This window comes from Ammospiza nelsoni, chromosome 21 (assembly GCF_027579445.1).
Source record: "Ammospiza nelsoni isolate bAmmNel1 chromosome 21, bAmmNel1.pri, whole genome shotgun sequence".
Taxonomy (NCBI): domain Eukaryota; kingdom Metazoa; phylum Chordata; class Aves; order Passeriformes; family Passerellidae; genus Ammospiza; species Ammospiza nelsoni.
The window spans coordinates 5713978-5735301 of record NC_080653.1 but is presented as its reverse complement, the minus strand read 5'-3'; the positions used below and the strand labels follow the sequence as shown (position 1 = coordinate 5735301).

General features: G+C 56.4%; 3 protein-coding genes across 4 annotated transcripts in view; all 3 read left to right on the top strand.

The window, feature by feature from the left end:
- DTX2 (deltex E3 ubiquitin ligase 2) overlaps positions 1-14044 on the top strand; it is a 33284-nt gene extending 19240 nt beyond the window's left edge. Inside the window, exons 5-10 of one of the 2 annotated variants that reach the window (XM_059487164.1) lie at positions 4615-4746; positions 11527-11597; positions 12210-12368; positions 12448-12609; positions 13212-13301; positions 13409-14044. In XM_059487164.1, coding sequence (XP_059343147.1) covers positions 4615-4746; positions 11527-11597; positions 12210-12368; positions 12448-12609; positions 13212-13301; positions 13409-13633 — 839 coding nt within the window. In that variant the 3' untranslated portion in view covers positions 13634-14044. The remainder of the gene's footprint in view (positions 1-4614; positions 4747-11526; positions 11598-12209; positions 12369-12447; positions 12610-13211; positions 13302-13408) is intronic. The other variant, XM_059487165.1, reaches the window with a different exon arrangement.
- A 2650-nt stretch (positions 14045-16694) lies between these two features.
- LOC132082811 (uroplakin-3b-like) lies at positions 16695-18430 on the top strand. Its single transcript, XM_059487240.1, has 6 exons — positions 16695-16749; positions 17008-17157; positions 17235-17454; positions 17554-17630; positions 17822-17942; positions 18187-18430. The coding sequence occupies exons 1-6, from the start codon at positions 16695-16697 to the stop codon at positions 18428-18430; spliced, it is 867 nt and encodes a 288-aa protein (XP_059343223.1).
- Positions 18431-18715: 285 nt separating this feature from the next.
- LOC132082707 (uroplakin-3b-like protein 1) lies at positions 18716-21026 on the top strand. The gene is made up of 6 exons (XM_059487099.1): positions 18716-18890; positions 19483-19623; positions 19718-19949; positions 20030-20106; positions 20383-20512; positions 20651-21026. Exons 1-6 carry the CDS (start codon positions 18758-18760, stop codon positions 20751-20753), a joined length of 816 nt encoding a protein of 271 aa, XP_059343082.1. The 5' UTR covers positions 18716-18757; the 3' UTR covers positions 20754-21026.
- Positions 21027-21324: the final 298 nt, after the last annotated feature.

The window sequence follows — 21324 nt, the reverse complement described above, 5'->3', positions numbered from 1 at the left end:
TCTTTAGAGACACCTTCTTCCCCTCTGTGCTCTGCTCTCTGTTTTTAGAGCCTCTTCTGGGAAGTGGTATTTTGTTCATAATTAAAATCCTGCTGATGGTGTCCAAGTTACTCATTCCTCAGGTTATTCTCTCACACAGGCTGAGCTCCTTTTGTTTTTCCAGTCCCCACTGTGTGACTGCTTCCAACAGCATCAGTGGAGAAGGCTGGGAGGACAGTGTTGTGGGAGGAGAGAAGTCTCAGTTGTAAATAAAAGAGGCTTTATTTTTATTTTGGGAAATATGTCTTGGTCTCCATCCCCTGGTATCTCAGCAGCTTTGGCTCTGGTTTGAAGCTGGGCAGATACAACCCTGAATCTCATGGGTGATGTTGAGAAATGCTGCAGGTGCAGCTCTGGGATGCAGAGGGAACTTCTGGTGGCTAAACAGGAGATGAGGAATGCTGTGAGTCTGAATTAGAAGCTGTGACTTGTTTGTGTGCTTGGGGCTTTGTAACACTGTCAACCCCACATCTTCTGAAAGCACCTCTTGGGATCCCAGAAATCATGAGACTAACTTTAAAACCATGTTTTCTACAAAAAAGTATATTTCTTTTCCTTGCTTTCTGCTATTTTAATACTTCAAAGTGCATGTGGAAACTTATATTTTAAGCTTTTTCTTTTCCCTCAAGTATTTGATCAGTAGAGTGAAATGCCAAACAGGTCTAAGCAAACTGTTTAACCACAGTGTTGGTGTTTAAGCATCAGCTGGACTGATATTTCCTGGGAATAATGGATTTTAGCTGCTGTGCCTTGGGGCTGAGGGGTGGCAAGGTACTCAAATAAAAGCCCTTTAATACTATGTCTAAAATGAAGTCTGAAAAGGAGCTTTTTGTTAAATAAAACTGGGTGTTTCTTGTTTGCATGATTCCAGGAGCTGGTGCATTTGGGGATGTACTAACCATACTGATTTTGCTGGTGGATATAATTGTACATATTAGCAATGCTTTTCTGAGATCTCACATTATCTGAAGGTAAGCTCTGCCCTGTGCCAGTGTGAGGCCTGTGCAAATCCAGGTCAGTGTTGGGCTGGGTGTGAGTGACTGTGTGGCCAACACTCATTACATAATGTCAGGCTGTTTTTCCTGTGCTCAGCTTCTGCACAGGATATTACAAAAACTCCCTTATTTACACAGCAGGCTGAAAAAAAAGTTGGTGGATGTTGTCATAGCTCCAGTGAAAATAATTTTACCCCAAGGAGCCACTAATTTTTTATTTCTGGCCAAATAAGAGGCTTTGAGCAAGAGAAAAAAAGGCAGTTCTGTATGTGGTTATTGCACACATAGAATCAGATCAGATCCCAAAGGATTCCTTGCAAGGCTTTCTGTCTCCTCCCTCCTGCAGTCCTTGCAGGGAGGAAACCCAGAGCCCAATGGAAAGTAGGAACATATAAAATAATATTTTTCAAGCTCCTGGACTAGCTAGTGAGCAGCAGGAAGTCTCACAGGAGCATATCCAAAGCAATCATGGTCTGGGCAAACTTGTCATGTTGCAACTTGCATTCAGGTGAGAATTTCTCCAGGTCCAGGGCTGCACTTGCTCCTGGCATAACTCCACAGATGCCGGGAACAGGTTCTGACTTGAAATTCTGAGAATTGGAGACTCAATCTGCAAATGTGATGTGTGTCTGTATTGTTTTGGCAAATTGTAGGAAAGCACTCTCCCACCTAAGGCCTGGGTCAGGGATGTCACTTCCTGGGGACTGCAGTCCCCAGACTTGTGGGAGGATTGATAATGTTGAGATTTCCAGAATTGTATTTAAACTTTAAAGGCAGCATTACTGCTGGGGGTTGACATGAGGAAGCAGAGCAATGCAACACCAGAACCTTTTTGAGTGCTCTCTTGACTTGAATCTGCAGAAGAAGATTCATTGCATGTGGCTCCTAAGGCAGCAGAAGGTTTAAAATTGGCCAAGAAAAGGTAATTTCCCACTTACACCATTTATTGACCAATGTAAGATAGGAGAACATTGAGCTGGGATAATTCTCCTGGTCCCTCTTTGCCCTGAGCTTGGGTGTCTGTGTGGAGTTGTAGATGGGAATGCAGCTCAGAAAAAGAAAATTAAGTTTGTGGAACAAATGGTGGATTTTTGGTTGGTAGTTTTTAGGGTTTTTTTGTGCTGATTCATGATGCTGGCAGGCAGTTTTGGACATCTTATTCCAGGTATGAGGGGGCTGTGTTACAGAATAGCTGAACTCACCTGAGCTTCTGTGCCTCCTGCTTTTTGCTTGGTCTGAATTTTGTCTCCCTCTGCCATTGAGAGTCTGAAGCCAGTTGTTCAACCTGCACTTCTATTTTCTGGGTTTTTTTCTTTTTTTTCTGGGCTCTGGCAGCTAATGTTAGCAAGACAGTATTGATCTCTTCAGAAGAACACATTAATTTTGCATTTGCCTATCAGACAGCTGTGCGTGGGTGGTGATAATCCCTGGTAGTCTTTGGGCTCGCTTTTCAAATGTCAGTCTGTGCCATCAGTGCTGCTGCACTGCTTAGAAACAGCTTTTTTAGAGCTTTTTCTGCACCAGTTCTAGGAATAGTGTTGTGCAGCCTCAGTGGGGTCAGACTGAGATGATTTCCCCAGCTGTGCTGGGAGACCTTCCCTGTCTCTCAAGAATTTTGTTCCTGCAGCCTCTCTAGTCAGAGTGCTGCTGCTCTGCTTGGAATGCCTGTGAGTGTTCCCTGCTGGAAGGGAAAAGGACCTGAAAGGTGCAGGTGGCAGCTCTGATGCTGCTGGGCTTTGGGGCTCAGCTGCACTCGTGAAAAAACAAGTAGCTTTTGGTTCTGAGGACATTAAACTGTTCCTTAAGGCTCCCTGGGAGTAGTGCACTGCTGGCTTTGATGGGTTGAGAGCTTGCATTGGGCTTGTGGCCTTTAATTAGGACTTAAAGGGAGTTACTTTGGTGGTGAAATTTCTGGATCTGGTGAGCTCTGGTGCTGCCAGTAGGGCAAGGGGAACTAACCTGGCCTTTGTGTGCTTTGGAGATCCTCCTCTGGCTCTGCAGCTCCTGGGACCTGGGAGAACCCTAGATCTCAGACCTGGATCCCCTTTGAGGGTGATCCATTGCTGCCTGGTTACCCATTTCCATTTCAACATCCATTGGGCAGCCTGGTCTTGTGGTCAGCCCAGCTCTTCCAAAAGTAACCCTGGGGAAACTCCTTCCTCCATCTCTGTCCCTCTCCCTCTCTGGTGAAACCCCTTCTGTCTGCCTTTTGGCCCTTAGATGGGAAAGTTTCAGTAAAAACATTCAACTGTGGCTGTCAAGAAAGGAGTTGAACAGCTTCTGGAATATTTGTGCTCAGACCTTAGGAGAAGGAGGTACAAATTGTGGTCAGCACTGTGTAGGAGTAGTTCTGCTTGTGGGGCGCTGAGGCAGGCTTTGCACAGGGGATTTGTAGTCACAGGACACATGTTCCTGACTGGTTGCATATTTGAGGCAGAAAATAGTCTCACCACTTGCACACAAAGCTGATGCTTCCCATCATAACTCGATTTTTCAGTCATGTGTGGGCAAGGTGCCTCATTTTTGTCCTGAACAAATGTGCTCTAGAATCTTCCTTTCCCCATATGACTGAATAGAGGCTTGCAAAAATAAAATGCTTGGAAATTCAGCTTTGGCCATGTGTTACTGAGCTGGAATGTCTGTAGCATTAGGATGTGGTTTGCATGGTCTGCCCTCAGAGGGGATTTCTGAGGAAATGCTGGCTTTTAGGTTTTCTGCTGTTCGTTTGCAGCTATAAGCATTTTTTTCCTATTTCTGGTTCTGGCTTTTGCAGATGGGAAGTGGCTCTAGGGAAAGCAAAAGCAGGTGTTGTCTTGGATGTAAGTGTGAGAGCAGTGTGGTACCTTGGAAATGTTATGATTTGTAACCAGCCTGGATTTCACAGGCAAACATCATCTTGGATCAGCATGATGAGTCCTGTAGCTTTGTGTGTGCCAGTTTTACCTTCAGGGAATGGCTGTCCTTTTTAATGATTCATTAGTTTTATCAAACTGCATCCCATGAATACAGCTGGCTGGGATGGGGGAGGATGAGGATTGCATTGAGGGAAAACCAGAGTGCCAGGGAGGAGAGGCTGTGGGGGGCTGTGTGGGGCAGCTCTGCCCTGGTGTGTTTGAAGGGGGATTGGTTCAGTGTGACACTGTTGAAATGTTTGGTTTTAGGGGGCAGCAGCTGAGCAGGACCTGTAGGGGTTATGGGTGATGCCCTTCATCCTTCAGGCTGCTTCCAGGGCAGCAGGGAGCTCTGCACCACAGCAAACTCAGTGCCTGAGCAGCCCTAAAGCCCAAAGAGGAAAGTCACACAGCACAAAGGGTCACAGACAAGCCATGTGCCCACATTTCCCTCCCTTAATTTGCTGCCTGGGCTCCTCCCTCTGAAAACCTCCAGATCCTCTCCTTGTGCTGACTCCCACCCCGTGACCTCTCGGACGTTTTACACCCTCACAACTAAGGGCTAAAGGTTTTATTTTATTTGACTTTATTTTAATTTTCTTTGAAAGGTTCAAGTTTTGGTTTTTTTTTTTTAATGATTGTGTTTCCCCATTGTTTCCTTCCTGCATGTTGACCTTGTACCACTGTAGGCATGACAGCTATTCTGATGTCAGCCGCCGGACTGCCCGTGCACCTCACCCGTGTGCCTCAAGCTGCCAGCACCCATAAGGCCACTAAAAAACACAGCTCAGTTAAGGAGGGGAGGAAAGTGTCCAAGAAAGGTAGTTCCTGCTCAAACTCTGATATTTGCTTCCATATCCTTCTCTTTATCTCTCTGCACCCCTCTTTTCCTCTTGTCTCTCTCCCCCGACCCTCTTGGCTCTTGGTTTGACTGATGATGTTCATCCCAGGACATGTCTGCCCTGACCTGCAGGCTCTCTCACAACCTCTAAAATAACATGGTAAAGTAGGTGTGGTCCTGTGGTAGGTCAGCTTGTTTCCACACAAAATGAAAGCTGGAACAGATCTGTGCTCTGCATGTCAGACTCCACCAGTCTCCCCTGTGATCCTGCTGCACCCTCCTGGGGAGTGTCCACATACCAGGACCTTCTGAGGTGTTGGTGGGACCATTGAGAAGAACATCAAATCCATATGCTCTGCAGAGAAGATTTACTTGTGAGCCATGATTGAGTCATGGGATGACAAGGATCTCCCAGACAAGCAGGCTCCTGAGTCATGTAGGGCTTTTGAGGTCAAACTGCAGAGGATTTGTTCTCTCCACCTCAGTCTGGGGTGGAAGGGAGTGAAGTGGAGTGCTGTCAGGAAGGGATGGATGACCTCAGCTCTGTTGCTGAGTGGAGCCCTCTCCAGGGCAGGGCTTTCATTTCTCCTTTTCATATCTCACTGGCACCTCTCACCTTCACAGAGCTGAGAGCCTGGATCCCATCCAATCCCATCCATATGCCTGGGACTCTGCAGGGGCAGGTGTGAATCCATCCTGGTGTAGCTGTAGGGGTTGTTTGCCAGCCATGGCACTGGGGTGTCAACACCACCTCACCTACAGCATGTCCCCCTTTGGATATGCCAGGTGGGACTGGAGATGTTCAACACAGATCTCTACATTTAAGAAAGGAAAGAGCCCAGTGGTGGAGAGGAAGAGGCATCTGCCTGTCTAGGTGGAGTTTTTTTGTGCCTTTTTCTCTCTTTGGAGTCCATGAGGTCCAAAGCTGCCTGAAGGAGGCAGGAAGGAAAATAGAAATGAAATGAGGAGGGAGGTATTTTATGGAAATGCATTCTGGAGAGAGCTGTGAGAAGGAGTGAGAAAGCAAATGTGGAGTAGGATGTGTGATGGAGGGGGAGGAGAAAGCAGGGGCGGCAGGAGAAGCAGCAGAGAACAGGAGGAGCAAAGGAAAATGGGAGGTGAAGGAGAAGAGCTGAGGAGGGTGGCAGAGGGGCTGGATGAGGATCCAGCTGGCAGTGTGGTGGGGTTGTGGCATGGGCAGCATGCAAGGGCAGCAATGAGGGCTGGGTGGTGGGGATGCCCTGCAAAGTGCCAGAAGGGAGCTGTGGTGAGGCCAGGCCCTCCCACAGAGGCACTGGCTTGCCCCAGTTTCTGGAGGAGCCCAAAACAACAAAAGGGCCAGGCCTGCACTGCTGTTGGTCATGGCTGCACTGCTGTTGGTCACCTGCTGCTGCTCAGTGACATGAAACACTGTATTTTAGGTCGCAGGGTGGCCACAGGCACAGCCTGGCTGGCTGCTGCCTTCTCCTCTGTGGGGTCTGTCTGCTCCCAGCATCCAGCCCTCCCTGGCACTGTGTGAGCAGCCAGGCTGCTGTGAGGGTGGGGTGTTAGCAGGAGAATTGTCTTGTGACTTCTGAGCTGGGTGGGGAGAGCAGCAGGGCAGGGAGTGGGAAGGGTGGGACATGGGCTGGGAGGTGAGAGCAGCACACACTGCACTGGGTGTGTCCAGGGGCTGTGTCTGTATCTGTGCACCCCGTCAGCATCACTTCAGCTCCTCAGCCCCAGGGCAGGCTGTCACCTCCCTGCCAGCTCTGCAATGCCACCTGCTGGGGCTGGGACATGTCTGGAGGAGCAGAGAGGCAGCACCAGCAGGAAGTTTGGAATGGGAAAGGGGCATCAAGCATCTCCTTCCATCCAGCGTGGCAGGATTTGTCCCAGCTGTCCTCATCCTGCAGAGGAGACTTGCAGATCAGCCCTTTCCCACACTCACCCATGAGAAGGGGAGCCTTTCAGTGCTTTAGGTTGGTAAAATCCCCCCCTGTTATTTTAAAAAGCAGGATTGCTGTTGGTGTGGGCTGGCATGCCAGTCCTGTGGAGTGCCTCACTTCTGGGATACAGAGTGTGTTCAGTCCATTCTAGGAACAAGCTGTGTTTGTACAACACCCCTCAGGGCTGAGGAGCATTATTCTGCAGTGCAGGTACTGAGCCTGACTCTTGGCCAGACTGTTCTTGCCCTTCACAGACCCTGAATTTCTGCATTGTGTGTTCTTGGCCACTTCCCTTGAGGATTTTCCATCATGGAGAGCTCACACAGAGCTCTCTGCATCCAGGACTGGACCCAGCATTGCAGTGACCACAGCCAGCTGGTGGTGGGTGCAGAGTGCCCCTGATGAGCCCCTTCTCCCTCCCTGCTGCTGCTCCCAGGCAGTGCTGCTGGATCTGCAGCTGGCTCAGTGAAAAGCTGAGGTGTGTTAAACAGAGGCACTAATTAGTCAGGACTCGTTAGCGCTGTTGCTGCTCTGGCACAGCCAGGTGCTGCAGGGCTTGGGGAAGCTGTAGTTTCTGGGCAGGCTCTGTGTTCTCCAGGCTGGCACAGGGCCTGGCAGCCTCTGCCATCCCCATGGGTTGGTGCTGCCCTGTGCCAGCACTGCTGGGACCTGGCAGGGAGGCAGTAGGGCAGGTGTGGCTTGTCCTGCTCTCTCCACATACTGTTTGTGCATGCTGCTGGCCTCCCCAACCTTTGCAAGGACCTCCAGGGGCTGTTTGGCTCTGCTGTGTCACTTGTTGCCCACTTCCACCTGGTGAGGAGGTTTCATCCTCTCTGGGATGGGCAATCACTGCAGGTGCTGCAGTGAGGAAGGAGAGGAGCACACTCATCCTCCTTCCTATCCCCCTGCAGCTGGAGGTACAGACTGTGCCAGTACCTGTGGGATTGGGGAGCCCCTCAGAGCTGGGAGAGTTTGTTGTTCTCATGGGGAAACATCTGCTGAAGGAGACAGAAACAGGGATGCTCTGACCAGAGCAGCCTGGTCACTGATTATCTTGCTGAAATGCTGAATATGGAGAAATCTATAGACACAGCATTTGCAAGTCCAGGGAGCTGAGGTGATGGGAGCTGTGTGACTGTCCATGACAATAACTAGGAATAACAGTGTCTGGCCTGTAAAAAAAAGCCTGCTGGAAAGCATATGGCTTGTTTAGGGCTACAGAAGGAGACGTTACTGGTTGCTGTGCAAGGATTCAAAACACATCTGTTAAATGTTGCCCATGGAAAGCCCTTGCTGCAGCAAGCAGCTTATTATCTACAGGGAGGATGAGGAAGCATTAAAAACAATTTGACATTCCTCTCTTTGTAAATGAGAGAATGGTAAACATTCTTTGGCATCCTGGATAAATCTGTAGCACAGCTCTGGGCCAGCTGGAGATAAACGGCACCGCTTGATTCTTTCAGTCCATTTTCAATCCACTATTGAATCCAGACAACTCTGGGGACTGGCCAGGCTTTGATGATCCCAGGGGATGGCCAGAACAAAGATTTGGAGGCAAACACTTCATTATGGAGTAAACAGCCCTGTAAGGAAGTGATTCATGTGCTGGAGCACACGTGGCTCGTGCCATGGTCCCAGCTGGCTCCCCCTGTGCTGCTGGGCTGTGGCCAGCCAGATGTGCTGCTCTGCCCAAGGAAGGCCATGTGGGTTTGCTGCCCTTCCTGAAAGAGAGCTCTCAGCATCTTCTTTGGGACTGGAATTTGAAACCCTTGCAGCTGGGGATGGATTTTTCTGAAGTGTCAGGGCTGCCCAGCCCTTTGTCTCTGCAGGCAGCTTTGGTGGCTCTAAATGCATTAGAGCGTTGTCACAGCAAAGTGACAGGGACAGATTGCAGATGCCACAGTGCAAATCCATCAGGCATGGGTTTCCTCAGGGTAGCTGAGGGCTGCATCACCTTCTGCCTGCTTGCTTCCCCCAGCTCCATCCTAATGCCCAAAATCCCAAGGACTTTCCTGTCTTGCCGTTACCCAGCTCTGCACCAGAACTTTTGTCTCCTTTCATTGATTTCATCTGAATGAGCCTGGCCAGTTCTTGGGTGACTTATCTCTTTGTTCCTTGGAGCTGCTCCAGAGAAGAAAAGTCACAGGGGATTCTGTGGAAGGAACATCCCCCACCACCCTGAACGAGCTGAGCTGCTCTAAAGCTGCTGAGATCTGCTGTGCAGGTGGGAGCAGGTGAGCTGGGGCTCTCAGCCAAGGGCAGGGCAGGTGTTGCTGCTGGTGTCACATCCCCTCCTTGCTGTCTTCACCTTGGCTGTGCATCTTTTTGGCTCTGCTTCCTCCAGCCCAAAGCCAGAGGAGACAAGAAGGACACTTCAGAAAGAGCCACCTGGAAAATGCAGGTTGGGTGGAGAAGGACTTGGTGTTGGTCTGTCTGTCTGTCAGGCAGCAGAGGATCCACAGGGATGGGAACACAGTGATCATCATGGAAGTGGATGCCCTTGGGAGATAATAGCTAGAAGAATAGAAGCATCCTTCCTAAAACCTGTGAAGCAGAAGGAGCTGAAGCCTCCATCTCCTGTAGGGCCATGAAGGTCTCCAGAAGCTGAATGAAAGTGCCACCCTGTGTTTGCCAGGAGTACAGACATCACAGAACACCCAGCTGGGGGTGTCAGGCACAGAGAGCTGGGACAGCTCAGACTGATCTCATCTCCTTCAGACTCATTCCTACCTCTGCCTGCAAGCAAGGTCCCAGCAGAGAATTCCTGGAATTTCTTTTGGAAAAGACAAGACAAGGAGCCATGTTCCCTGTGAGATCTGGTGATGAGACCTTGAAGCAGCTCCTGGCACTGCTGAACCCTTGGCCTCAAAGGTGGAAGCCTGAGGCTTGCCCAGGCTCCTCCCTGTTTCCTGCTCTAGGGACAGTTCTTGGAAATGCTTTTCCAGGGGATTTTGGGCCCTGAAGAGGAAAACACCTGCTTCTGTGTTGTTCTTTGGCTTAATGCTCAATCCTGTTGCCACCTATCTGCCTTGGGATGTCCAGAGATAGGCAGAGCAGGGCTGTGAGCACCAGAGACGTCAGGAATCCCTCCTGCCCAGCACTGGCACTTGGAGTGAACATCCCTTCACCTCCTGGGCTCCTCTTCTTGCTCTGTGTGCTCAGCCATCCCTTCCTCCTGCTGCTGCTGCCAGAAATCACAGGCTTCAGGATGGCCAGGAATCCCCTTCTGAAAATAACTCATCTTAATGACTGTGTTTTCATTTAGGAGGTCCAGCCCACAGTTCCTCAGTCTCAGCTAAAGGATGTTGGTGCTCTGCCTTGCTCTATTCTAGGGAATGAGGGACTTTACCTGGGATTGGATCTGTGCCATCCAGGCCTTTGCCTGTTCAACACCACTTCCCTTCTGCTTCATGTTTGTCTCTCCATGAAAAGTGTTTGTGCAGAAAATAGCACCCCCTCCTTCCTGCTTGAGTCAGACATGGATTTTTGGACTGGAATAGCAGCTCCAGAGGCTGCCTCTTGATGTGCAGCTCTTTGAACCACAGAGCCAATGCTTGTGAGCCCTCTGTCTTCCCTGGGAGCCCCAGAGTGGATGGAGGGAGCTGCAGAGGGGTAGTGCAGGTACAGCTGCAGCTCTGATCCCTGGCTGGTGCATGGGTGATGCTCTGTGTCCTCCTGGGACTGTGGAGTTGGGAGCAGCAGCACTCTCCATGCTAAAGCATCCATCTGGACAGGATGGAGATGGGAGAAGGAAGAACTACACCTTGACCAGCCTGTTTGGCACAGCACTGCTTTCTCCTGGTGCCCCCAGGAGTGGATTTGGGAAGGAAAGATGAGGTTCCCCCAAGCCAAGTGTCTGATCTCTCTTTGCCTCCTGCCAGGTGGAGCTGTAACATCACTTGTGCAAACGTTTCCTGTCCCAGGCTGGTGGAAAGCCTGGCAGCCTCTGTGGCAGGCCTGGTGCTGGTGAGGAGCTCCTCTCCTCTCCCCCAGGGCCAGGTGCTGGCAGGGGCATGGGATGCTCCCTCCTTGAGCCAGGCCTTGCTGGGCAGCCCCAGGAGGGTGGGCTGGCAGCTCAGGTGGCAGTGGATGCACTCAGTGGTGATTTGATCTTGCTGTTGTGTGATGTTTGTTGCTTCATCCCACAAGGCCTCCAGGGACCAGGCTGGGGCTGCTCAGGTGTCTGTGCCTGGGTGGGTGGGACCAGGGATTGTATTTGGGAAGATGCAAAGATACTCTCATGCTGCAAGTAGGGTTCATGTTCAAAGCTGGTTTATTTTATACACCTAGTGACTTGCACTGTGTCTTGCCAGGTGTGAGTGTGTGGAAGCTCAGGACCAAGGCCACTGTTTGATGTTGAGGATGTGGAGTTCATTGTGCTGCATCTAGAGCTGGGCCTGAAGCTCAGAGTGTTGCTGGGTTTCCTTGCTGGGGTGATGTGGAAATGCCTTTTTTCTCCTTTGACAACACAGACTCTGTGATCCTCTGTCCCATCAAAGCTGCCAGGTTTGATCCCAGCTGGTTTCTGGTGTGCACAAAGTCCAGCTGGGACATGCCTAGTGTCACTTGGGGTGTGTGAGGAGAACAGCAGCACACCAGCTGCACATCTGTCTGTGGCACTCCCAGCCCTAGTGGGAGCCATGGCTGACAGCAAAGCCTTTGCTGGGCTTGTAGGGATCTGTTGGAGTCTTCTCTTCTCCCCCTCCAACCCTGACCTTGCTCCTTGGCATCCTGGCCAGTGACCTGCTTGTCTGCCTTCTCTCTAGCTCACCCCACACTGCCCATCACAGCACAGAGTGTCTGACTTGTCTGTCCCATCTCTCCTTGTGCAGCCACACCAACAGAGCCAGAGTCAGTGGTGAAGAAGTACCTGGAGGAGCTGAAGGGAGCTCCTGCTGATGAGGTAAGAGGACAGTGAAGCACCTCCAGCTTGCCCAGTTCACTGGGGTGCCAGGGAAACCACAGCAGTGCCCAAGGACCGTCCCTCATTGGGTGTCTGGTGTGGGACATGGTGCTGCTTGCAGTGGCACTGTTGATGTGAGGTGGAGAGTCCTCAGCACTGCCCAAAATTCACATGTGACAGCACAGTGGACTGTGATGAAGGCACAGTGTGGGTTGAGCAGCTCATCCTGACAGTGTCTCCCCATTTCCTTTAGAGGAAGAAATTTGGTTTTGGTCTCAGTGCTGAGAGGTCAAAACTACAGATCAAACCATTTTTGAACCACAGAGCCAATGCTTATGAACCCTCTGTCTTCCCTGAGAGCCACTGGAGCTTTTTTTTTCCATCCTGCAGAGAAGCAGGATGTAACCATACTCTCCTCTCTGGCTGGTGACAGCTCTCCACCTCCCGGACAATGCAGGAAGTGGAGTGCAGCAACACCAGCCAGATAAGGAAACCTGTTTCTGTGTCCTTAAATCTCAATTAAAGCTGAAGGAAATCCTCCTGAAGCATCTCGTTGGTGTGTCAGCCCTCAGGAGCAGGCTGTGCTCACACCACCTGGTGGTTTCTCCCCAGGACTGCATGATCTGCATGGAGAAGCTCTCCTCCCCCTCGGGCTACAGCGACTCGTGCCCCTCCAGCAGCATCAGGCCAGAGGCTGTGGGACGCCTGAGGAGCTGCCAGCACTCCTTCCACCTGCTCTGCGTGCTGGCCATGTACTCCAACGGGAACAAGGTACTGAGCTGGCCCATCCTCACCAGGCCCCCGTGTGCATGTGGCTCTGGGGCTCTGATGTGGCTTCTGTCCCCTGCAGGATGGCAGTTTGCAGTGTCCCTCCTGTAAAACCATCTACGGGGAGAAAACCGGTACCCAGCCCAAAGGGAAGATGGAGATCTCCACTTTCCCCCAGTCCCTGCCAGGACACAAGGACTGTGGGACAATCAGGATTGTGTATCACATCAGCAGGGGCATCCAGGTGAGTGCCCAGCCTGCTGGCAGACAGCACAAGCTGGGAGAGCCTCCCAGAAAATACTTGGGATCCAGTGCAGCACCTGCTGGCAGCCCTGTGCTGAGCAGCCTCGGGTGCCTGGAGCCAGCAGCTGCTCTGGCTGCTCTTCAACATGTGAGGGTCTCCTCCATCAGAAATCTTTTCCTGCTCTGATGTCTGCCTGAAGCAGGGAGGAGACTGTCCATGATCACAAGGTGGGAAACATCCCATGGTCTGGTTTTACAACTCATGTTGGTTTCAGTGGTGGGAGTGAACTTTGAAAGGTTTGAGCTGTGTGGCCTTTTTAAGGTGTTACCAGAGCACATGGAAAAAGCAGTGATTTGGGGCTATCTCTCACCAGAATTTTGGTAGATTTTAGATCTGGTTTTGTGTCCCAGCACGATGAAGGATCTGTAAAACTCCTGTATCCTAGAAGAACAAGTCAGACACGTACTCACCAACAATACCTTGCTGTCTCTACATGGAAGAGTTGGTTTGGGCTGGGCCTGTGTCAGATCCTGCTGTTGATGGATTGCCCAATTCATCTGAAGATGGATATGTCCATGACAAACCTGTCTCATCTCTTGCAGGGCCCAGAGCACCCCAACCCTGGGATGCCATACACAGCCAGAGGCTTTCCTCGCTATTGTTACCTGCCAGACAATGAGAAGGGCAGGAAGGTAAGGCATCACACCCTGCTAACATCACCCTGCTTCAGCTGTCAGGCTCCTGACAAGCTGCATTCATGGCACAAGTCTCCTAGCTTTGTTTTTCCTTCCCCCTGTAGGTCCTGGAGCTGCTGAAGGTGGCCTGGAAGCGACGCCTGATTTTCACGGTGGGCACCTCCAACACCACGGGCGAGAGCAACACGGTGGTGTGGAACGAGATCCACCACAAGACTGAGATGGACTCAAACCTCAGTGGCCATGGCTACCCTGACCCCAACTACCTGGACAATGTGCTGGCAGAGCTGGCTGCCCAGGGTGTCACTGAGGACTGCCTGGGCCAGTGAGCCTCAGGGGCCACTAGTGCACTTATTCCTGATGCCTTAAGCTCCCTGTCTGACCACCCATCACACTGAGCAATAACAGTTCTGTGGGAGCCCTGCCCGCTCTTCACATTTTTTTGGTGGGGGGGTGTGGGGGAGGGAAGGATATTTTTGTAGAAGCTGTGCTTGTGTCTCTGGGTGGGATTGATGGCTGCAGCCTGGAGCAGCTAGGATGGGACTGAGGTGACAAATCCCCTGGGGAAGGCAGGACCTTCCTTTGGGAATGCCTGGGGACAGGATGGGAGAGGAGAGTGCCTTGGAAGTCAGACAAGGTCCTCCTTTTGGGACACATCAGCTCCCTGTCTGAGGCACCTCTTGCCTCCCTCCTGCTGTGTATTCTGCTCAGCCCCAATAAACTCTTCATTCTCACAGCAAGACCCTGCTCTGCCTTCCTGCTGCCTCGGGGCTTGGGGTGGCTCTGGGGAACCAGCCTGCTCCATGGAGCCATGGACATGAATCCAGCCAGGAGGGAGAGCTCAGATCTCAGATCTGCTGGGGGGACACACCAGGACACTGCCCCCAGTGCTTTGGCCTCTGGAGTTTTGTGGTCTGTGCCATGGTGCCAGCAGAGGTGACTTAACAGTGCCCACCCTGTGGGAAGCTGCAGCCCCCTGCTCTCATCCCAATGATGAGAGGCAGAAGCTGTCCCTGTCTCCCCTTCTCTCAGGTGAAATGGCAGCACTTCAGTGAAGCCTGTGCAGGGAGGAGCTGCTGTTCTTTGTGCTGCTGCTGCAGGGCTGCTGGTGCCACCAGCTGGTGACAGTCACCTTCCTCCCAGCAGCAGAGGTGGCCAGCCCAGGTGCCAGCAGCAATGCTCTGGCTCAGAGCCTGTCCCTGCTGTGGCTGCTGGCACCTTGCAAATGGGACATTGCCCCAGTGGCCTTGCTGTACATTGTCCCCAGGCTCTGTGTCACATGGGAGCTGATGTCTTTTTCTTGTCACCTGGGGACGGATATCTTTTGAAGAGCTGTTTCTGGCTCTCCCTCTCCCTGTAGCCACCAGACCCAGCTGCACATTAAATCCATCCCTTTGGCACTGGTGCCATCTGCCACTTCACCTCCTTGCTGGGAAATCTGGGATGGGGCTGGGCTTTGTGGCAGCTCTCCAGATGAGGAACATTTTGCTTCCTGTCATGCCAATATCAAGATTAAAGGTTTTTCTCAGCCAGTGGAGCTTTTCCCAGCGTCCATCTTGTGCCTGCAGCTCTAAGGAAAAACCCCTCAACCATCCAGGGAAACCTGGGCATGCTGCAGGAATGGCAGCTCCTGGGGAGCTGCAGTGACGTGTCTGTGTTGCTAAGCTCTGCACAAATGGGCTCTGTCTGCTCCTCTCCCACCCTGGTTGCAAAAGGGAGAGGTCTTGAGTTCAAACCTCAGCTTTGTATCCCTGGATCATCTTATGCCAGCAATCAAAGCAGTGAATTGAAGCAAAAATGGAAGCAGGGTTCATTCAGCCCTGTACAAAGCAAGAATTTCCTGCTGAGCCTGGTCTAAGGCATCTCCAGCAGGTGCTGCTGGGTGTGAATCAGCTGGAGCCTCCCTCCCTGCATCTGGGCTGGTCCAGGGCAGGGGCCGGGCTGTGCTGAGCCAGCCCAGCTCAGCAGCTCATCCCTGACTGCCCTGGATTTGGACACATCCCCTAAAATCCCTGTTGTCTCTGTGCTGGGACCAAGATGGCCTCACCCCTGTGGCAGGGGAATCCAAGGGGTGGGAGGGGGCAGAGCCAGGTGCTCAGGCATGGTGGGAGGCTCAGGGAGATGCTTTGAAAAGTGAGGAGAAACCATAACCACGGTTCCTCTCAGAGCCAGGAGGGGACAGAGCCCCAGATCAATGTTTATGGTGCTCCCAGGCACATCTGACCAAGGGCTTTGTGCCCCCCATCCCCAGCTGGAGCCCCAGCAGAGGAGAGGGGGGTCTGTCCCAGCCCTGCAGGGATGGCTCATCTGCCTCAGGCTGGTTATTCTTAGCCCAGCCGTGACCCCGCAGCTATGCTGGGTACCGGCAGCTGTGAAACTGTGACTCACTGTCCCCCTGCGTCACCCCCGCGTCACCCACCCTGCCCTCACCTTGCTGCTGGCACCCTGCCGGCCGGGCAGCACCGGGGAGGGCTCGGGGGGAATTTGGGGGGTCCGGGGGAGGCATTGCTGGTCAGGTGTGGGGGATAGGGGGGGATGAGAGGGAGGAGGAACAGAGGCTGCAGCTGCGCCTGTTTTTCCCCTCTGCAGCTGCGCCATGCAATAATCTTTGAATGCCCCATTTCCACTTAATCTGAAGGCGCGGTCCCGGCCCCTCGGGAAGGGGGGGAATCTCCTCCCACGCAGCCGCTCCCCTTGGCAAACACGGCAGAGGGAGCGGCCCTGAGGGGCTCCCGCTCCCATCCCGAGGGCTTGGAAGGGCCCCGAGAGACGGGGAAATGTCAGCGTGGGGTGGGCCCGGAGCTGAAGAGGTTTCCGCGCCCCGGCTGCTGGGTGGGACCGCTCACCTGAGCGCTGGGTTTGGGTTCGTTCGGGTGTGATGCTCCGCAGCGCTTCCCTGCCCGCGGGGCAGGGCTGGGGCACCCGAACCAGTCGGGCACGGGCTCAGCCTGGCTCCGGGCCCTGGTGGCATCCGCAGGGAGCTGGGTGTTGGTGGGGCGAGTGAGGGTCCAGGGTGATTTGCCTGGTTGCCCCCATAGCGCCAACAAAGTCTGTGAGCCCTGCCAGTCCATCTGGAACATCGCCCCAGCGCCTCCTCTGCCTCAGTTTCCCCTCTCACATGACTGCCCTGTGCCCTGACTCCCCGCAGGTGCCCCGGGGGTCCCGCAGGGTTCCCAGCGGGTTTGGGACCAGCGGGTGGCTCGGGGTGCTCAGGTGTCCCCTGTGCCCGCGGGGCCTGGCCGGGCCGGCAGAGCCGGTGCAGGAATGCGGGGCTGGGAGGCTCCGGCTCCGGGACAGGCGGTCCCTGCTGCGGGGGCACCGGGGACACCTCGTCCCCTCGGCAGTGGAGAGCAGACAGGACAGCGCATCCAGCAGCACCGGGAGGACGCCATGGAGCTGCCGTGGGTGCTGCTGGCGCTGGCTGGGACGGCGGCCGCGGACCTGGGTGACTCCTGGGGACAGGGCAGAGGGGACCGGGGCCGGGGGGGGCTGCGAGGGGTTTGTGCCAGGGAGGGCTGGGCATGGCTGGGGGGTCCCCATCAGTGCTGGCGCCTTGTGACATTGCCGTGTGCCAGCACCGCTGTGGATGCGGGGTCAGGCACTTGAGCAGTGCAGAACAGGAGGGTGCAGAACGGGGATTTAGGATCCCCTTTTGGGGTGTCACCCCTTGGGGTGCTCCCCTCTTTCACTGCCCACTCCCCAGCCCGGCTGCCCTACGTGCCCCAGGTGCCCCCCATGGCCCTGCTGGGCAGGGTCACCGCCACCACCTTCGCTCTGGAGCGGCCCCGCTGCGTCTTCGACGGCCACGCCGATGCCTCCGACGCCGTTTGGCTGGCGGTGGCCTTTGCCAACGGTGAGCCCTGGCTGTTCCTGCGGCAGGGGACACGGGGACCCTCCCGCAGCCGCTCACCCACCCCCTGTGCCGTGCAGCCTCGGCCGCCTTCAGGAACCCGCAGTGCCGGGCCGAGGTGCCCCCGTACAAGGAGCTGCTCTCTGCCCGCTCCTACATGACCCTGGAGACGGCGGCGGCCGCGTTTTCCTGCTCGGCACCGGGCCCGGCCGTGCTGCGGGTCGGGGCTGACACGGCCTGCAGGGACCAGGGCAGACAGGACCCCTGCAATGGGCCCCTGCCCTCCCCGGGACCCTACAGGTAAGGCCAGAGCCCCAAATCCCGGCTGGGGAGACCCGCCTGGACCCAGGGATTTTCCCCCCCCACCCCGTCCCGGTGTCAGCCCCGTCCCCCCGGCAGGGTGAAGTTCCTGCTGATGGGCTGCCGCGGCCCCAAAGCGGAGACGCGCTGGTCCGAGCCCATCCTCCTGCGCACAGGTACTGGTGGCACTGCCACCCCTTCCCCCCGCACTTCCCTGGCTGGGGTGGTGGCATCAGCATCAGCGCGGTGCCATCACCCCGAAAGCTGCGGGGAGAGGCGATCCCCGACTCTACATCCGCCCCACATCCACCCCACATCGCCGACCCCACATCGCCGACCCCACATCGCTCATCCCGCTCCCTCCCAGCGCTCAGCCCGAGCACCATCGAGGCCGCTCCCGCCCGCCCTGGCAGCGCCCTGGTGGTGATCGCCTCCATCCTGGCCAGCCTGGGGGCCGCGCTGGCCGCCGCCGTGCTCGGAGCCCTGGGGTACGGGGGGTGCAGGGGGGCCATGGGGGGTACGGGGGGGGCAGTGTCCGCAGGGGCCTCAGGAGAGCACCCCAACTCGGCAACCCCATCAGCAAAGGAATGGAGATCTTCCTAACATTGAAAAAGCCTTTTTATTCCTGAATTGGGGGTTTGCCGTAGTTTGCAGGAGAAAAGGCTCCTTGGGGGTGGCTGGTGCAGAGCCCCACAGACCCCGTTTGATGCCTCTGTTTCTGTGTCCCCGCAGTGCCACGGTGTGGGGCTCCCTGCGCCACCGGGGCTTGGGGACCGGCGCCTCCACGCGCAGATCCTACCGGACCCACCACATCCCCCCGGGCCCCGGCTGCGGGCGGAGCCCCCCGGGGCTGGGCCCCTCTGCCCCCCAACCTGCTCCGTGCCAGAGAACCCTGGAGCTGTTTGGGTTGGACGGGACCGTGAAGGGACCACCTCGTTCCAACCCCCCTGCCACAGGCGGGGACAGCTTCCACTAGACATGAGCTGTCCTGACAAGTAAAATCTGATTTTCCATCTGTAGCTGTCTCCTCCTGGTCTTTGGCCACGCAGGGTGGGACTGTGAAGGTGGGAGACCTAAAAAGCCACTTGGGGCTCTGGCTTGGTGGCACTTGGTTGTGCGTGTGGGGGACATTTGCTGCCACGGGTGGGGTCTGTCGGGCGCATCCCCACGGACATCCCCTCCTGTCACCCACCCATGCCCCAAACCCAGCGGTTCTCATCACGCCTCGCCGGCGGGCGCTCAAACACAACAAAAGCTCCCGGGGGAACGAGCCCAACCAGTTTGGCGCGGGGCTGCTGCAGGAATGTGGGCGGACGGTGCCCACAGGCGGCTCCCCGGGGACGCGGAGCAGCTCCCGCACTCCCGCCCTCGGCACCGCGGAGCCCGCACCATGATCCCGCTGCTGCTGCTGCTCCTGCCCGCCGCCCACGGCATCGGTGAGTCCCGAACGCCACCGGGACTGCCCTGGCACCGCGGGGATGCCCCGGGCTCACACCGGACCCCGCTGGGCCGGGAGGTGTGGGGCAGCTGGTGCCCCCTTTGCTGGGTCCTGTTCTGGGTGCCGGTCTCTGGTGCGGCTGGTGTTGGCTGGCTGGCACAGTGCGGGTTTCTCTGGAGTCCACCAGGGCTCCCCTGAACTTAGAGGCGTGAGGCAGCTGATTCCCCCCATTCTGGTCAGGTGTCCAAGTGTCAGGGACACCAAATGTCCCTGGTGTCACCCACCCTGGTCCCCCGGGTGTCCCCCCGCGGCCGGGAGCACGGAGCGGTTTTGCTTCCTCTTTTAATGCAGCGCGTGTCTGACTGAGCCCACACTGGGAGTGGGAGGCGAGGGGGGGCCACTGCCGAGATCCCGGGGCTTGGCTGCCTCCTGTCCCTGTCCCCCTGTCCCCCTGCCCCTGTCCCCCTGCCCCTGTCCCCCTGTCCCCCTGTCCCCCTGTCCCCGAGCCCTGGCGCCCCGGTCAGAGCCTCGGTGCCGGGATGCAGCGGGGGATCCGCGCCCTCCACCGCCCCCTCGGCTTCTCCCCGCAGTCGAGCTGGGGACCAAGCCAGCCCTGACCCAGGATCTGGAGGGGGTGACAACTGCCACCACCTTCGTGCTGGAGCAGCCCCGCTGCATCTTCGGAAACTTCAGCAACGCCGTCATCTGGCTGGTGGTGGCCCTGGACAAGGGTAGGTGGGAGCAGCCCGGGGCAGGGGGCGTGCGGGGGTCCCTGTACCCCCAGCAAGTCCCTCCTCACCCCCATCCCCATCCCCATCCCTGCAGATGCATCCGCCTTCAACAACAGCGCGGAGCCGGGGACTCCCGAGACCGCGTTCCAGAGCTTCCCTAACGCCGTCAGTGCCTACATGACCCTGAACGCCACCCTGGCCAGCTACCCCTGCCCCAAACCCGCCGGGGACATCACGGTGCTGCGGGTGGGCAGCGAGACGAGCTGTGCCACCGATGTGTCGCGACCCACGTGCAATGGCCCCCTGCCCGGCCCCGGGCCCTACCGGTGAGCCTGCCCTGGACCTGCCCCTCTCCGGGGCTGCCGCCACCCCAAGGCACCGCGGCCAACCTCCCTTTCCATCTCAGGGTGAAGTTCCTGGCCCTGGAGGGCTCTGTGCCCGTGGCCGAGACAGCCTGGTCGGAGCCCATCACGCTGAGGACAGGTACTGGAGCTCGTCCTGCCCCCATACCCAGCCCACAGCCGGGATATGGGGCGGTCCTGGGCCTGTGGGGCGCTCCCAGGGGGCTGAATGCTGAGCAACAGCGGTTTGGGGTGAGGGGAAACTGAGGCAGGGCTCTGCCGCGGGTGTCACGCGTGCACGGTGGCACCGTGTGATGGCACACACGAGCACACCATCGCCCGGCTGGACCCCTGAGCCTCTCCGGCGTGTGTGTCCCTCCATCCCGCCATCCTGCTCTCTCTCTTGCTCTCTCCCCAGCCAAACCACTCAGCAGCATCTCCACGGCGGGCAGCGGGCACAGCGCCGGCATGATCGCCATCACCGCCATCCTCTCCATCCTCCTCGCCATCCTGCTGGCCGCGCTGGTGGCCATGCTCTTCTCCTGCGGGTGAGTGCCACCACCGGGGCAGGGTGACACGGCCAGAGGGTGACACGGCCAGAGGGTGACACGGCCAGAGGGTGACACCGCCACAGGGTGACACCGCCCTCCCCCACTCACCACCCTCACCCCGCCTTCCCTCCCCAGCTCGGACTCGTGCGGCAGCAGCACCTTCAGCAAGCCCGAGTCGGTGTCGGTGCAGCGCTACAACACCCACCACGTCTATGACCAGGCGGCCGCCCGGCTCTGAGCGCCGCCGCCCCTCCCGCGTGTCCCCGTTCGGGGTAAATGTCACCCGCAGTGCTCCCTGCCCATGGTGACACCGGCCCGCAGCTCTCCCTGCCCATGGTGACACCGGCCCGCAGCTCTCCCTGCCCATGGTGACACCGGCCCGCATCGCTCCCTCCCCATGGTGACACCGGCCCGCAGCTCTCCCTCCCATGGTGACACCGGCCCGCCGCCCTGGGGACACGGCCGGAGCCGCCACCCGGAGCGCGACATTAAAGGGTTTTCCCGTGCTTGTGCCCGGCTGTGCCGCCTGTTTGTGACCCCCGGGAAGCCCCAGGGTCCCCGTGCCCCACTGTGAGCCCAGCGCTGGAGGGAGGGAGCTGCTGCACGGGGTGCTCTGCACTGGGGACGCTGTCACACCCAGCTGGGCCATCGGTGCCACCTTCGGATGGGGAATGTCCCCTGGGTGCAGGGCAGCGAGGGGAGCCCGAGCCCAGCCCTGGTGCTGGGGTGAGAGGCGCGGAAATGCCCCCGGAGGGGGTGGTGGATGTGGGGGCGTTCCTCCAACCCCTTTTATCCTACATAAAGGATGG

Excerpts from the sequence above, each read along its gene's own strand:
- LOC132082811 (XM_059487240.1), top strand. The coding sequence starts at position 16,695 with ATGGAGCTGCCGTGGGTGCTGCTGGCGCTGGCTGGGACGGCGGCCGCG. Across the intron at positions 16,750-17,007 it reads GACGGCGGCCGCGGACCTGG|CCCGGCTGCCCTACGTGCCC; the intron begins GTGACTCCTGGG and ends CCCACTCCCCAG. Across the intron at positions 17,158-17,234 it reads GGCGGTGGCCTTTGCCAACG|CCTCGGCCGCCTTCAGGAAC; the intron begins GTGAGCCCTGGC and ends TGTGCCGTGCAG.
- LOC132082707 (XM_059487099.1), top strand. The coding sequence starts at position 18,758 with ATGTGGGCGGACGGTGCCCACAGGCGGCTCCCCGGGGACGCGGAGCAG. Across the intron at positions 19,950-20,029 it reads CCCGGCCCCGGGCCCTACCG|GGTGAAGTTCCTGGCCCTGG; the intron begins GTGAGCCTGCCC and ends TTTCCATCTCAG. Across the intron at positions 20,107-20,382 it reads GCCCATCACGCTGAGGACAG|CCAAACCACTCAGCAGCATC; the intron begins GTACTGGAGCTC and ends CTCTCTCCCCAG.